Source organism: Procambarus clarkii, chromosome 79 (genome assembly GCF_040958095.1).
Source record: "Procambarus clarkii isolate CNS0578487 chromosome 79, FALCON_Pclarkii_2.0, whole genome shotgun sequence".
Taxonomy (NCBI): domain Eukaryota; kingdom Metazoa; phylum Arthropoda; class Malacostraca; order Decapoda; family Cambaridae; genus Procambarus; species Procambarus clarkii.
The window spans coordinates 19,025,198-19,039,161 of NC_091228.1; the positions used below are offsets into that span (position 1 = coordinate 19,025,198).

A 13,964-nucleotide genomic window follows, 5' to 3' on the forward strand; every position below is an offset into this window, starting at 1 on the left:
AAGAAACGAGCGAGTGAAACATGGAAGCAGCAGCGTCGCCAGCTACATGTTGCCAGTCAACTGATCACTCGGGCCACACCAACCTTGTGTACATCTCTCTACTCCCCACTGACACCACCATCAATACCTACCTTCCCAGACAACTTCCACCACTGACAACAACTACCACCACTAACTCCACCTGCCCCCTGACACCAGCCCTCACCAATGACCCCAACTGCCTCCCCTGACACCATTTTATCATCCTTCAACCACTTCTCCCTGGAAACAATGGACAAACATAATAAAACACTGTATAACTGTTTACACTTTGGTGAATCATAATTGATGACAGCCACCTTCCCCAACGCTCTGTCTTGGTGACCGCTTGGATGAACAATCCTCACATAATCAAACATTTGTTTATGTCCCACTTTAGTACCGAACTCAGTTTGTTCAAACTATCCGGAAATTCGTTGGAACGGGGTTCGATTGAGTCAGGATGCACTGTATATGTGATTGTGTGACTTTAGTTAGTTATCTCATCAGTTACCATGGCAATGTATATTTAATTATCTTTTTAGATATTTTGACAAATTCTAGTATACACCCATATATAATACAATAATGTATGGACAATTAAAGATGATAAAAATTATCATTATTTATTTGTCATATAAATTTTACAAAAATACAAATTCATTGCCATCAAAGGCAGGACCGGTGCCTCATGTCTATTAGCTTCAGACCTGATCAAGACCAGTACAAGGATACAAAATGACCCGATAATAGTTCTTCACAAACTTTTCAAGTGACTTTGGCCTAGGTCATATCCAGTTGAAACCAAATTAAGACCATGGTGAAATCCCATCGAGATTATTCCACTCTTGTGAAATGATTAATTCCCATGTCTTGACCAGTTTGCAATACAGGATCGGCATCTACCAGTCACAGCAGGACAGAATAGACATTACTAGCTACTACACAACATAGTACAGGAAGAAGGTGGATAGGGGCTATGTAGAGAGCACAACACTGTCACTCCGGAACCAAAGAGTTACATCGAATCCATCTAATTACCCGAAGCTACCCAAAGCTTCCTAGCATTACGTAAATAATGAAGAACTAGGATATATATAATCACTATAATGTTGGTGCTGAATGTATTACATGAAAAAACATTTTTACTATCTTATCTTGAGGTTATCTTGATGATTTCGGGGCTTTAGTGTCCCCGCGGCCCGGTCATCGACCAGGCCTCCACCCCCAGGAAGCAGCCCGTGACAGCTGACTAACACCCAGGTACCTATTTTACTGCTAGGTAACAAGGGCATAGGGTGAAAGAAACTCTGCCCATTGTTTCTCGCCGGCGCCCGGGATCGAACCCAGGACCACAGGATCACAAGTCCAGCGTGCTGTTCGCTCGGCCGACCGGCTCTACTAGGAAATAATATAATTTTATTAACAAAATTGGGTCCATCTAATTACACAAAGCCATTGTCGCCTGGATCGTTTACTTCCTGTGACTCAACCACTTTGACTGGACGGTAGAGCGACGGTCTCGCTTCATGCAGGTCAGAGTTCAATCCCCGACCGTCCAAGTGGTTGGGCACCGTTCCTTTCCTTTCCCCCATCCCTTCCCAAATCCTTATCCTGACCCCTTCCAAGTGCTATAACGTCATAATGGCTTGGCGGTTTCCACTTATAATTACAAAAAAATTGCTGTGGCATCGCCTGCCACTTAGTTTCTTCTAATTGTCATAAAATTATATTATTTCAGAGTAAAACTAACTTTTTTCATGTTCTACATTCAGCACCAACATTATAGTGAGTAAATATATCATAGTTCTTCATTACTGTTACATAATTTTAATAACATTACTAATTACATAATGCTAAGAAGCATTGGGTAATTAGATGGACTATTCCATCCTGCTGGTCACTGTGCCTAAGAATACCCCAACACTCCCATACACTACATTAGAATCGTTGATAGTTTCAAAGATTTCGCTATTTTTCTAAAATAATTTTTTCTTACGTGGTTTCTGTTGTGTTCGTCCCAGCACTTTCAAGTCAAAACAACAGCTCAGTTAATTGTTTTTAGTGCTCATCACTAATGTTTCACGTCATACTTAAGGAGGACCCAATCTGCTTCTTCACGTGTGACTGTTTTTTATTCTAGCTTTACTACCATGTATAAACATCGCCATCCAACGCTATAGAACATTAATGATCGTTTCAACAATATTCTAAAAATGTGAACTGGACGCAAATAACTCACTCCAAAATGCATTTATTTACATAACTCCCCAGGGCGTCACTTAAACACATGTGACTTGCAAAGTTTTTTTTATGGCAGAGTAAGTGCTTGTAAAAATAACAATTATTTATATAACTGAACTATTGGGCTGGAATGAATATATATATAAACTACGTAAAGAGATGGAAGGAAATATAGGCACGAGAGAGAAGGTAAGATGGAAAAAGAATGATACGAATTGAGAAAAAGTGAGGGGGGGAAGAGGGAGGGAGGGAGCGGGAGTGTGTGTGTAATTACCCAAGTGTAGTTACAGGATGAGAGCTACGCTCGTGGTGTCCCGTCTCCCCAGCACTCTGTCATATAATGCTTTGAAATTACCGACGATTTTGGCCTCCACCACCACCTCGCCTAACTTGTTCCAACCATCTACCACTATTTGCGATATTGAATTTTCTTATATTTCTTCGGCATCTTTGTTTAGGTAGTTTAAAGCTATGACCTCTTGTTCTTTAAGTTCCAGGTCTCAGGAAATCTTCCCTATTAATTTTATCAATTCCTGTTACTATTTTGTATGTGTTGATCATATCGCCTTTTTTCTTCTATCTTCTAGTTTTGGTATATTTGATGCCACTAACTTCTCGTAGCTCTTGCCCTTTAGTTCTGGGAGCCACTTATTAGCATGTCTCCGCACCTTTTCCAGTTTGTTGATGTGCTTCTTAAGATATGGGCACCATACAACCGCTGCATATTCTAGCTTTGGCCTAATAAAAGTCGTGAACAATTTCTTTAGTATTTCCCTATCCATGTATTTAAAAGCAATTCTGAAGTTAGAAAGTGTAGCATAGGCTCCTTGCACAATGCTCTTAATGTGGTCCTCAGGTGATAGAGATCTAGAGGTGGTTCTAGATAGAAAACTATCAAAATTCTTTAAAGATTTCTCACATAATTTATAGGTTGTGTGGGGTCTATGTTCTCCTATTCCACATTCCATAACATGGCATTTATTCACAAATTCCATTTGCCAAGTGGTGCTCCAGATACTTATTTTGTCCAGGTCTTCCTGAAGGACATTACAATCATCTAAGTTTCTTATCCTTCCTATTATCTTAGCATCCTCAGCAAACATGTTAATATAATTCTGTATTCCATCTGGCAGATCATTTATGTAGACAATGAACATCACCGGTACAAGAACTGACCTCTGTGGTACTCCACTTGTAACATTTCTCTAGTCCAATATATTGCATCTGATTACTGCCCTCATTTTTCTATCAAAATATTTCATCCATGCTAGAAGCTTACCTGTCACCCTTCCAATATGTTCTAGTTTCCAAAACAACCTCTTATGTGGAACTCTGTCGAAAATCTTTTTAGATCCAGATAGGTGCAATCAACCCAATCATCTCTTTCCTGTAAAATCTCTGTAGCTTGTTCATAGAAACTGAGCAAATTCGATACACAGGATCTTCCAGATCGAAAAGCCACACCGTGTCTGATACTATATCATTTTTTCCAGGTGGTCTACCCATTTATTTTTAATTATTTTTTCAAATATTTTGACCATTTCACTTGTCAATGATCACAGGTCTATAATTGAGGGGTCTTCCCTGCTGCCACTTTTGTAGATTGTAACTATGTTAGCCCTTTTCCACACATCTGCTATGACTCATGTACACAGGGATGTCTGAAAAATCAGCTGAAGTGGAATGCTGAGATCAGGTGCACATTCTCTCGGAACCCATGGTGAAACTTCTTCTGGGCCAACTGCTTTGTTCTTTCCTAGCTTCAAGAGGATTTGTTTCATTTCATCTCTAGACACCTCTATGTGCTCTATGTCTGGAATTCTAGAACTCTGGAATTCTTATTGTGTCTGGTTCTCTGAAGATTTAATTTTGTACAAACACACTTTGGAACTTTTCGTTTAAGGTTTCACACATTTCCTTATTTTCCATGAATCTGTTTCCCATGTTTAACCTCTGGATATTATCCTTTACCTGCAATTTGTTGTTTATGAATTTGTAGAATAGGCCTGGTTCTGTTTTACATTTTCCCGCTATCCCTTTTTCAAAAATTTATTTCTGCCTCTCTCCTTACTGCTGTGTGGTTGTTTCTCGCATCTTTGTATCGCTGGTATGTTTGAGAGGTTTGGCCTCTGCCTATACAGTATTGATTCCATTTTTGTGTCTTTTGGTCTCTGGCCCCCCTCTTGATTTCTGTTCAACAAATCCTGTTTTCTGGTACCGCATCTCTGTTTAGGTATGAATGTTTGTGTGCTTTCATCGTATATTTTGCAAAATTTGGCATATATCTCATTTACTTTGCTACCTAGCAGCAAGTCTGTCCAATTACACTCATTAAAACAAAAATTTGAAGTTTCCCATAGTGTCCTCCCTTGAAATCAAGTTTATCAACTGTTTCAATGTCCTCATTTTCTTCTAGATGGTATCTTGTAACATGACATGATCACAGAGGGAGGGAGGGGAGAGAGAGGGAGGGAGGGAGGGAGGGGGAGAGAGAGAGAGACTAATTGTGATTATTCCAAAAACAGTTGCTGTTGACATATAATGCCATTATATTATATAATTTAATATATATACACTCAAATAGACAACTGGTTAGTCTTTATCATAAAGTCACTTATTTGGTATTAAAGGCACATGGTAGTTCTGGTACGGGCATTGGTATGGCTGTTGACATGGTTTCAGCTAGTACTGTAGTTGCAAGTCCGTCTATGATTGGTGGGGGTAGGGGATCTGGGTACGTATTAGATGTGGTCACATCACCATTCAAACCATTAACCTTGTGGATATCACACACAATGGTTGTGACTGGTGTAGTATCCTTTGCTGAGCTTGTTCTGGTAGTCCTGAAGGGTGAGTGGCTGGAGTGAGGACTAGTGGGGTCCCAAGACTCCAGGATCTGGGCAACTTCCCGGAACCCTCCCAGAATCTTCGCACTCCCGCTACAGCTCTCTAGACCTGAAGTTGGTAGAGAATTATGACAATTATGTAAGCCAATGAGAAAAAAATTAATACCATCTCAATACAGAGTTTACTTATTTATATTTAGACTTTTGTCATAAGCAATGTTAATACTACAAATTAAAACATTAGTACTTCTATTTTTTGTGCAGTTGATGTACTAAGTTTACAGAATGATACACGAATGGTTACAAGAACATGACCTCAAATCTGCTGTTAGCCTGACTGCTAACTTCCTTAAAGCACTTTTCTAAACACCCTATTTTTCAAGCTGTGGCTTCACATATGTCATTAAGCAGTGCATTTTGATCTAAGAGCCCCATATTAAGTACCTGAAGCTAACTGAATAAATATTAACAATTCATCATGTAGTGTAGACTGTGATCTTATGTTCACTGTTATTACAGTATCTGGCACAAACTAAGCTTCTAATGCACTGTGGTATTTATAAAAATCTTTGAAATGTTTAACATAAAAATTCTCCATTATGTTCTGGACTAGTTAGGACCAAAGATTTTTGTTGTTTTACTCTATTCTGGTTTACTGATGCTGTGTTTTGATAAACAAATTATAAAGATGTGGGAAAGACCTATGGTTATTTCATTTTTTTCAAGTATCAGATTTACTAGAAGACATAAGTAAGTAATTATCAAAAGAAGGCACCAAACCGGGAAGGCTATGTAGCCCCATCAAATGTGCAGAAAAATCAGAGGGCGCTAAATATCACCAAGGATGCCAATACGAGAACAAAAACGCATAAGGAGAACGCTATCAAAAGTATCCGAGTCATAGAAGACATATAAACTGCAGTATTTTTATGTTTTTTTCATTGCTATAATAAAGGAGATAAGGGCAAAATTCTCATAGTTACATCATTTTAGAGCCTGGAGATTTCTTCCCATTTTCCCAAATCCAGGCTCTTCCCAGAGCCTGGAGATTTCACCGCCAATACCTGAAAGCGGCGGTGGGTCACATGTTGCCACAACCCCCCTGCAGTTTTCAAAATATCCCAAACATCCCAAATTCGATACCTGAGCCATATTTTGGACCCAAATTCTGGCTCTCTGCACCTATTCGCAGTTTGAAATTCCGACTTTTTATACCAAAAATAGGCCAATTTCTCTAAGCTGCGGTGGGTCACATTTAGCCCAAACCCCCCTGCAGTTTTCAAAATAACCCAAACATCACAAACTCGATACCTGAGCCATATTTTCGACCCATATTCTAGCTCTGTGCACCTATTCGCAGTTTAAAATACCGACTTTTTATACCAAAAATATGCCAATTACTGAAAGCGGCGTGGGTCACATTTTGCCCAAACCCCCTTGCAATTTTCATATTAGCCCAAACATCCCTAATTCGATTCCAGAACCATATTTAGATCCCAAATTCTGGCTCTCTGCACCTATTCGCAGTTTGAAATTCCGACTTTCTATACAAAAAATACGCCAATTACTGAAAGCAGCGGTGGGTCACATTTCGCCCAAACCCCCCTGCAGTTTTCAAAATATCCCAAACATCCCAAGTTCGATACGTGAGCCATATTTTCTACCCAAATTCTGGCTCTCTGCATCTATTCGCAGTATGAAATTCCGACTTTTTATACCAAAAATCTGCCAATTACTGAAAGCGGCGGTGGGTCAAATTTTGCCCAAACCCCCCTGCAGTTTTCAAAATATCCTAAACATCCCAAATTCGAAACCTGAGTAATATTTTGGACCCATATTCTGGCTCTATACACCTATTCGCAGTTTGAAATTCCGTTTTTTTTATACCAAAAACTTGCCAATTACTGAAAGCGGCGGTGGGTCACATTTTGCCACAACCCCCCTGCAGTTTTCAAAATATCCCAAACATCCCAAATTCGATACCTGAGCCATATTTTGGACCCAAATTCTGGCTCTCTGCACCTATTCGCAGTTTGAAGTTCCGACTTTTTATACCAAAAATATGCCAATTACTGAAAGCGGCGGTGGGTCACATTTTGCCCAAACCCCCCTGCAGTTTTCAAAATAACCCAAACATCCCAAATTCGATACATGAACCATATTTTGGACGTAAATTTTGACTCTCTGCACATATTCGCAGTTTGAAATTCCAAATTTTTATGCTAAAAATATGCCAATTACTGAAAGCGGCGTGGGTCACATTTTGCCCAAACCCCCCTGCAATTTTTATATTAGCCCAAACATCCCAAATTCGATTCCAGAACCATATTTTGATCCCAAATTCTGGCTCTCTGCACCTATTCGCAGTTTGAAATTCCGACTTTTTATACCAAAAATACGCCAATTACTGAAAGCAGCGGTGGGTCACATTTTGCCCAAACCCCACTGCAGTTTTCAAAATATTCCAAACATCCCAAATTCGATACCTGAGCCATATTTTGGACCCAAATTCTGGCTTTCTGTACCTATTCGCAGTTTGAAATTCCAACTTTTTATACAAAAAATATACACATTACTGAAATCGGCAGTGGGTCACATTTTGCCCAAACCCCCCTGCAGTTTTCAAAACATCCCAAACATCCCAAATTCGATACCTGAGCCATATTTTGTACCCAAATTCTTGCTCTCTGCACCTATACGCAGTTTGAAATTTCGACTTTTTATACCAAAAATATGCCAATTACTGAAAGCGGCGGTTGGTCAAATTTTGCCCAAACCCCCTTGCAGTTTTCAAAATATCCCAAACATCCCAAATTCGATACCTGAGCCATATTTCGGACCAAAATTCTGGCTCTCTGCACCTATTCGCAGTTTGAAATTCTGACTTTTTATACCAAAAATATGCCAATTACTGAAAGCGGCGGCGGGTCACATTTTGCACAAACCCCCCTGCAGTTTTCAAAATAACCCAAACATCCCAAACTCGATACCTGAGCCATATTTTCGACCCAAATTCTGGCTCTCTGCACCTATTCGCAGTTTATAATTCCGAATTTTATACCAAAATTATGCCAATTACTGAAAGCGGCGGTGGGTCACATTTTGCCCAAACCTTCCTGCAGTTTTCAAAATATCCCAAACATCCCAAATCCGATACCTGAGCCATATTTTGGAGCCAAATTCTGGCTCTTTGCACGTATTCGCAGTTTGAAATTCCGACTTTTTATACCGAAAATATGCCAATTACTGAAAGCGGCGGTGGGTTACATTTTGCCTAAACCATTTTGCTTATCTCTTAATAAAATGATTACAAATATTTCTAAAGACAAACTTCCTCATCTAGCCCGCCTCTTCCCTCATTCCAAATCCACAAACCCTCCAACAATCCTCCAACTTCATGGGAAGGTCTACCTTCCCATGACCTTGGAGTCATTGGAGATGGGTTTGTGGATTACCTGACCTAGCAGTTTATGCCTTTGGGGAGATCTCCCCCCCCCCCTGGCATATGCATTAATGATATATAATGCATATGCCAGCCAGTCCAAGCCTAATCGTAAGATAATTCTCCTATCTCACAATATATTCTTTACCTACTCTTCACAGCAAGTCTTTGTCACCCACATTGAACAATATTCTAGGTCTTCACCACCCCAAAACTTGCCTCGCCACCCAGCTTTTACCTTACCATACATCTTTGCTACCCATCATTTAGTTTGGAATAAACATTCAAGGTTAAATGTTCGCCTTTGATCACCTAGCAGCAATTGAGGATACAGATGTAAGCTGATTGGAGAGTCGCGTTCCGAGTGTAAACTAGTAGACCGTAAGTCAAGAAACTGCAGATGGCCTATTGTCCTGCACGTGGCACCTCCTATTTATATCCACCCACACTCATTCATATACGTCTAACCTAAGCTTCAAACAATCAAAGATTCCTATGCCATTTATGATCCAGTGATCCAGTAGTATGATCCACAATAGACTTGAGAATGGTCCAGGACTGACCGAAACGTCGTCGTCCCTTCACCTTCTAGTGTGTGGTCTGGTCAACATACTTCAGCCACGTTATTGCGACTCCTCGTCTGCACATGATCCAGTAATTTGTTCCACAAATTCACAACCCAGTTGCCAAACCAGTATTTACCCAGGTATTTCCTAAATCTAAACTTATCTTCATTTAAAGCCTTATCAATAGCTCCCTTGCTATGCCCATTCATCCACTTGTACACTTCAATCATGTCACGTTAAGGTTTTTCCAACATCTCTTCATACGGAAACTTTCTAATTTACGGGATTAACTTTGTCATCCTAACTGACGTGTTCTAGTGAATTATGTCCATTCTTTAGTGTGGCGACCAAACTGAACTGCATAATCTAAATGGGGCCTAAAAACAATACGTTAATAAACCCAGCCGACTTATTGCTAACTTTTCTATAAATAAATCTATGGGAAAGAAAAGCTCTCAGCCTGTTAACAAGAGTGTACAAATCCACAAGGGCCGGGACGAGGATTCGAACCTGCGTCCGAGAGCATCCCAGACGCTGCCGTAATCGACTGAGCTACGACATGGTCAAAAGGAGTTGAAACCGAAGTTCTACTGAACTTATTGGATCCTGCAGCCTCTCCGAGGCACAAACCAGTGTTAGTGTAACAAGAATGTGAAGTTGTCTACGTCCATCTAGTTCCACCCGCTCCTCCCCAGAACTAGTTGTTAAATAAGCACTTTATCTTGACTCCTCTGATCCAACACTTGTCCACACGTGCCACACTCCTGAAAAAATATTTTTTACATATATTAAGGGCAAGTATAAGTAATTATCAAAAGAAGGCACCAAACCAGGAAGGCTATGTAGCACCAGGGTAAGTATAAGCAGTTTATTTCAACCTAACGGAATACATTTTTGTCTTGGACTCATGAGGCTATGGTAAAGCATCAATGTTCTTTTAAAGTTACATAGAAACATTATTTTATTAGGGTCTTCCACTAAAACAAACCTTTAGCTAACCTTAGTTAAAAGTACTGTGTATTATTAATTTATTTAGCTGTCTATTGGCCTAAATTATATAAATAACATGTTTAAAATCTCTCAAGTACAATATATGGTCTCTGAGCACTAAACCAACGTTAGAAGCCTAGTAATTACATTGTTAAAAATGACCATTTACAGGTGAATTCATTTTACATCGCAGAGTAAACAAGATGCGAACAATTAACATCTTCCATCTATTAGATAAACAATTATCTAGTCGTCCCTTCACTTTCTAGTGTGTGGTTTGGTCAACATATTTCAGCCCCCGTTATTGTGACTCCTCGTCTGCAATTATCTTCCCCATTTATCTGCACAATTGCTATCCTGATATGACCACTCCATCGCCCTAGTCGTTAACACTAAACAATCTAGGGCGACTTGTTGCTGAACATTACATGCCACCTTTAGCTTAGCTACAAGACACCGTGTACATATTATCAAACTACCTTTAATGTCATAATGCAGCAGTTTGCGCGCTCAAAATACAGATAGACAAACTCCTCAGGAGCCGTAGGGGAACCTTTGACAAGCCGCCGGCTTCCTTTTGCCGTAGAGGGCACTATGGACAAATGGTGGTCCTCTGGTAAATTTAAGTCAATATTTCCTAGGAGTTATGATGTACCAGCCATTAAACATCTGGGACTCACAGTTAATATGAAAACAATCCTTAAGATTAGTTAAACGAATCTTTGACTTAAACGAACAACATTGAATATTCAACTGTACGAGTCTATGTTGTGGCTCCATCTGGCCTACTGTGTCCTAATATGGAAACTTCACTACAAAAACACATCAATGATTTTCCGCTTTGGAGAAAGTTCAAGACAGCAACAACAATCATGCCAGAACTTGTTCAACTGTCACTACCACGAATCTTTGAAGGACTAACACTATAAATGTTTAAATTGTTGTAGATTTTGATAGATTAGCCTATAAATTTTCCTAGAAATTAGCTACTTAATATTATCTGTTAGATTAAGGACCTGCCCGAAGTGCTATGCGTACTAGTGGCTTTACAAGAATGTAAACACACAGTGCTATGTACTCCTTGTCACCTGTCCTCTTAAAAATAGCGTCGCTTTTGGCCGCTTACCCGTATGGCCGAATATGGACGTAATTTGAAATTTAAAAAAAATTAAAATAAATTTGGTATTTTTTTTTCAACAACAATAAGTTAAGAGTCCTCTGATAGGTTAGGTGGGCAGGAAATTCTCATAAAGTTTCAAAACGTTATGAAAAATGTTAATGGAAAGAATCGTCTTCTAAGCTGGCCGAGTAAGCCGGACAACTCAAACAGAAAACGGAACAGTGCGTCACTTTTGTGAGTCGATTTCATTTCAAATTACGTCCAAATTTGGCCATAGCGCCGCGCATACCAGCCAAAAGTGACGTTAGTTTTAAGAGGGCGGGTTGATCAGAAACCCAATATAACTTGTAGTTATATAAATAAATAAATAACAGCCGAGGCCTTTGTAATACTGACCAAGTTGGAGGTCATTAATACAGACCACTTCTCTAAAATGTCATATTTGACACAGACAGGCTGGACAACAGCTTCAAGCTCAACAAGCCACAATGTAACACAGAAAATAGATGTGTTGTTTCCCCCATAGGATTATTAACCCATGAACCCGCTTAACCACTCAAGTCGTAAATGCCGAGTCATTCCTCTTGTTCACAATATACACAAGACAAATCCTCAATAAAATAAGGGGGGGGGGGGAGAAGTAGGAAGACTGACCTTTGACAAGGCGCCGCCGTCCTGTCCCCGTCGAGGCCACTGTAGATGGTGGCCCTTAGGTCAATTCATCATAGGAGCCCTTCTCCTTCCATCATTCTCAATCATGCTCATCGTACTAACCTGCACCCCCTCATTCCCCCCCCCCCCCCCCCACCACCATCTTAACACAATCTGTGGCCAAAATTTCTCGTTTCATTCAGATTTTCATCAAAATATGTCGAAGATTTCTCTTTGGGTTGTTTTAAGGGGCCTGACAGCCGAGTGGACAGCGCTTCGGATTCGTAATCCTGAGGTTCCGGGTTCGATCCCCGGTGGAGGCTGAAACAAATGGGCAATTTCTTTCACCCTGATAACCCTGTTCAGCATTCAGTAAATAAGTACCTGGGAGTTAGACAGCTGCTATGGGCTGCTTCCTGGGGATGTAAGAAAAAGAAGGCCTGGTCGAGGACCGGGCCGCGGGTACGCTAAGCCCCAAAATCATCTTAAGATAACTTTAAGATTGATGGATAAATACTGGCATGGCTATTAAGGCCACCACAAGCGCCCCTAATGACTTAACTAGCGAGTACACCTATGGCTGCCACCTGACAGTCACCTCTATATTTTGTCTAAATACATAAAATATACAAAATAATAACGAATAACAACATGAAGTACACACCTCGAACAGTCCTTTCTATATTATGATTGAGTAATGAAATCTGCAACACATACTTATTTTGCACACTGGTAATCAACGTGACCCTTGCCAGGCGGCGGCTGGTCGACAAATGAGCCACACGTTAAGAAGCGGGACTCCCAGACACGCTACTCACCCTTACTTCACCATAATATCTAAACTGTCAACCTCTAATACAGTTAAGCATCTGACCACCAGAGGCGCTAATGCTCCCCCTGTCATTACACCATCCATATAATGATTGCTCTCATTATTCATTGCAACGTTTAAATACATTCATGTTTTGTAGTGACAGCGTCAGACCTCGAAGGAACAATTGAAACACCCTTCTGAAGATGTATTATTAAATACGAAAATACTTAAGGAAATTCCTGTTTCAATTCTTCCTTCGAGGTCTGACACTGTCACATTTTTCATCACGTGTTAATTGTCGTGATTTACACTCAGATTTTGTAGTGTATATACGACAACTTCAGGAAAGTAATGAGTAGCGGATTAGTCTAAACAATAATATGTGTTTTGTTTTTAGTGCCAAATTATCTGGCAAATATACAGTTGGAGATGTAGCCCAATCCTGCCTGCAGCCCAATCCTTCCTGTAGCCCAATCATTCCTGTAGCCCAATCTTTCCTATAGCCCAATCCTTCCAATTTTCATATGACAAAATCTATGGTAAAGTGGGAAATGAAAATTATATTGATGCCTTACAAAGTGATCTACCGTATATGAATTTGACAAGAGGTCATTAGACTGGCAAATGCTTTCTTAATCTCAAGAAATGCAAGACTTTGCAAGTGGGGCATAACAACCTATGTCACAACTACCAAATATATAACATTACCTTGCAGTAGATAGATGAAGAAAAAGACACTGGAGTCAAAATTCACAATTCACTGAAAGTTGCACAACAGGTGGGAGCAGCAGTCCCAAAAAGACCTAACCAATCCCTAGGACTTCAAGTAAAAGTTGGTGTTGATTCAACTGCATGAACCTCTGGTGTGCCTTCAACTTGGATTATTGTATCCAAGCATGGAGACCTCATCTTCAGAAGGACATGGCTACTTTGGAGAAAGTACAGCACTAAGCGACAAAAATAATTCCAAAGCTAAACAAACTCTGGTATCACGAATGATTGACTGCCTCGGGGTCAAGTCAATCGCCACTGCAAGTCAGGCATGGCGAGGCAGCTCTCATCGAAACATTTAAAATACTGAACAATTTGGAGGATGTTGATCCAGACAACTTTCTCAAAAGGTCAGATGTAACACAAACAAGGTTCAATGGTGTCAAACTCAACAAGCCACAAAGTAGGACTGAAAACATATGTTTTTTTCACCTACCGGATTATAAACCGGGTAGGTGTTCCGGGTTTATACCTGGTATAACCTGGTTAAACCTGGTAGGTC

The 13,964-nt window shown here is 40.1% G+C and overlaps 1 protein-coding gene across 1 annotated transcript in view; it reads right to left on the minus strand.

Annotated features, from left to right (window-relative positions):
* Window positions 1-630: 630 nt before the first annotated feature.
* The window catches only part of LOC123768874 (uncharacterized), a 338,169-nt gene continuing 324,835 nt past the window's right edge, over window positions 631-13,964 (minus strand). The window contains exon 8 of the mRNA XM_069314569.1: window positions 631-5,217. Within this exon, the coding sequence (XP_069170670.1) occupies window positions 4,877-5,217 (341 nt within the window). The 3' untranslated portion in view covers window positions 631-4,876. The remainder of the gene's footprint in view (window positions 5,218-13,964) is intronic.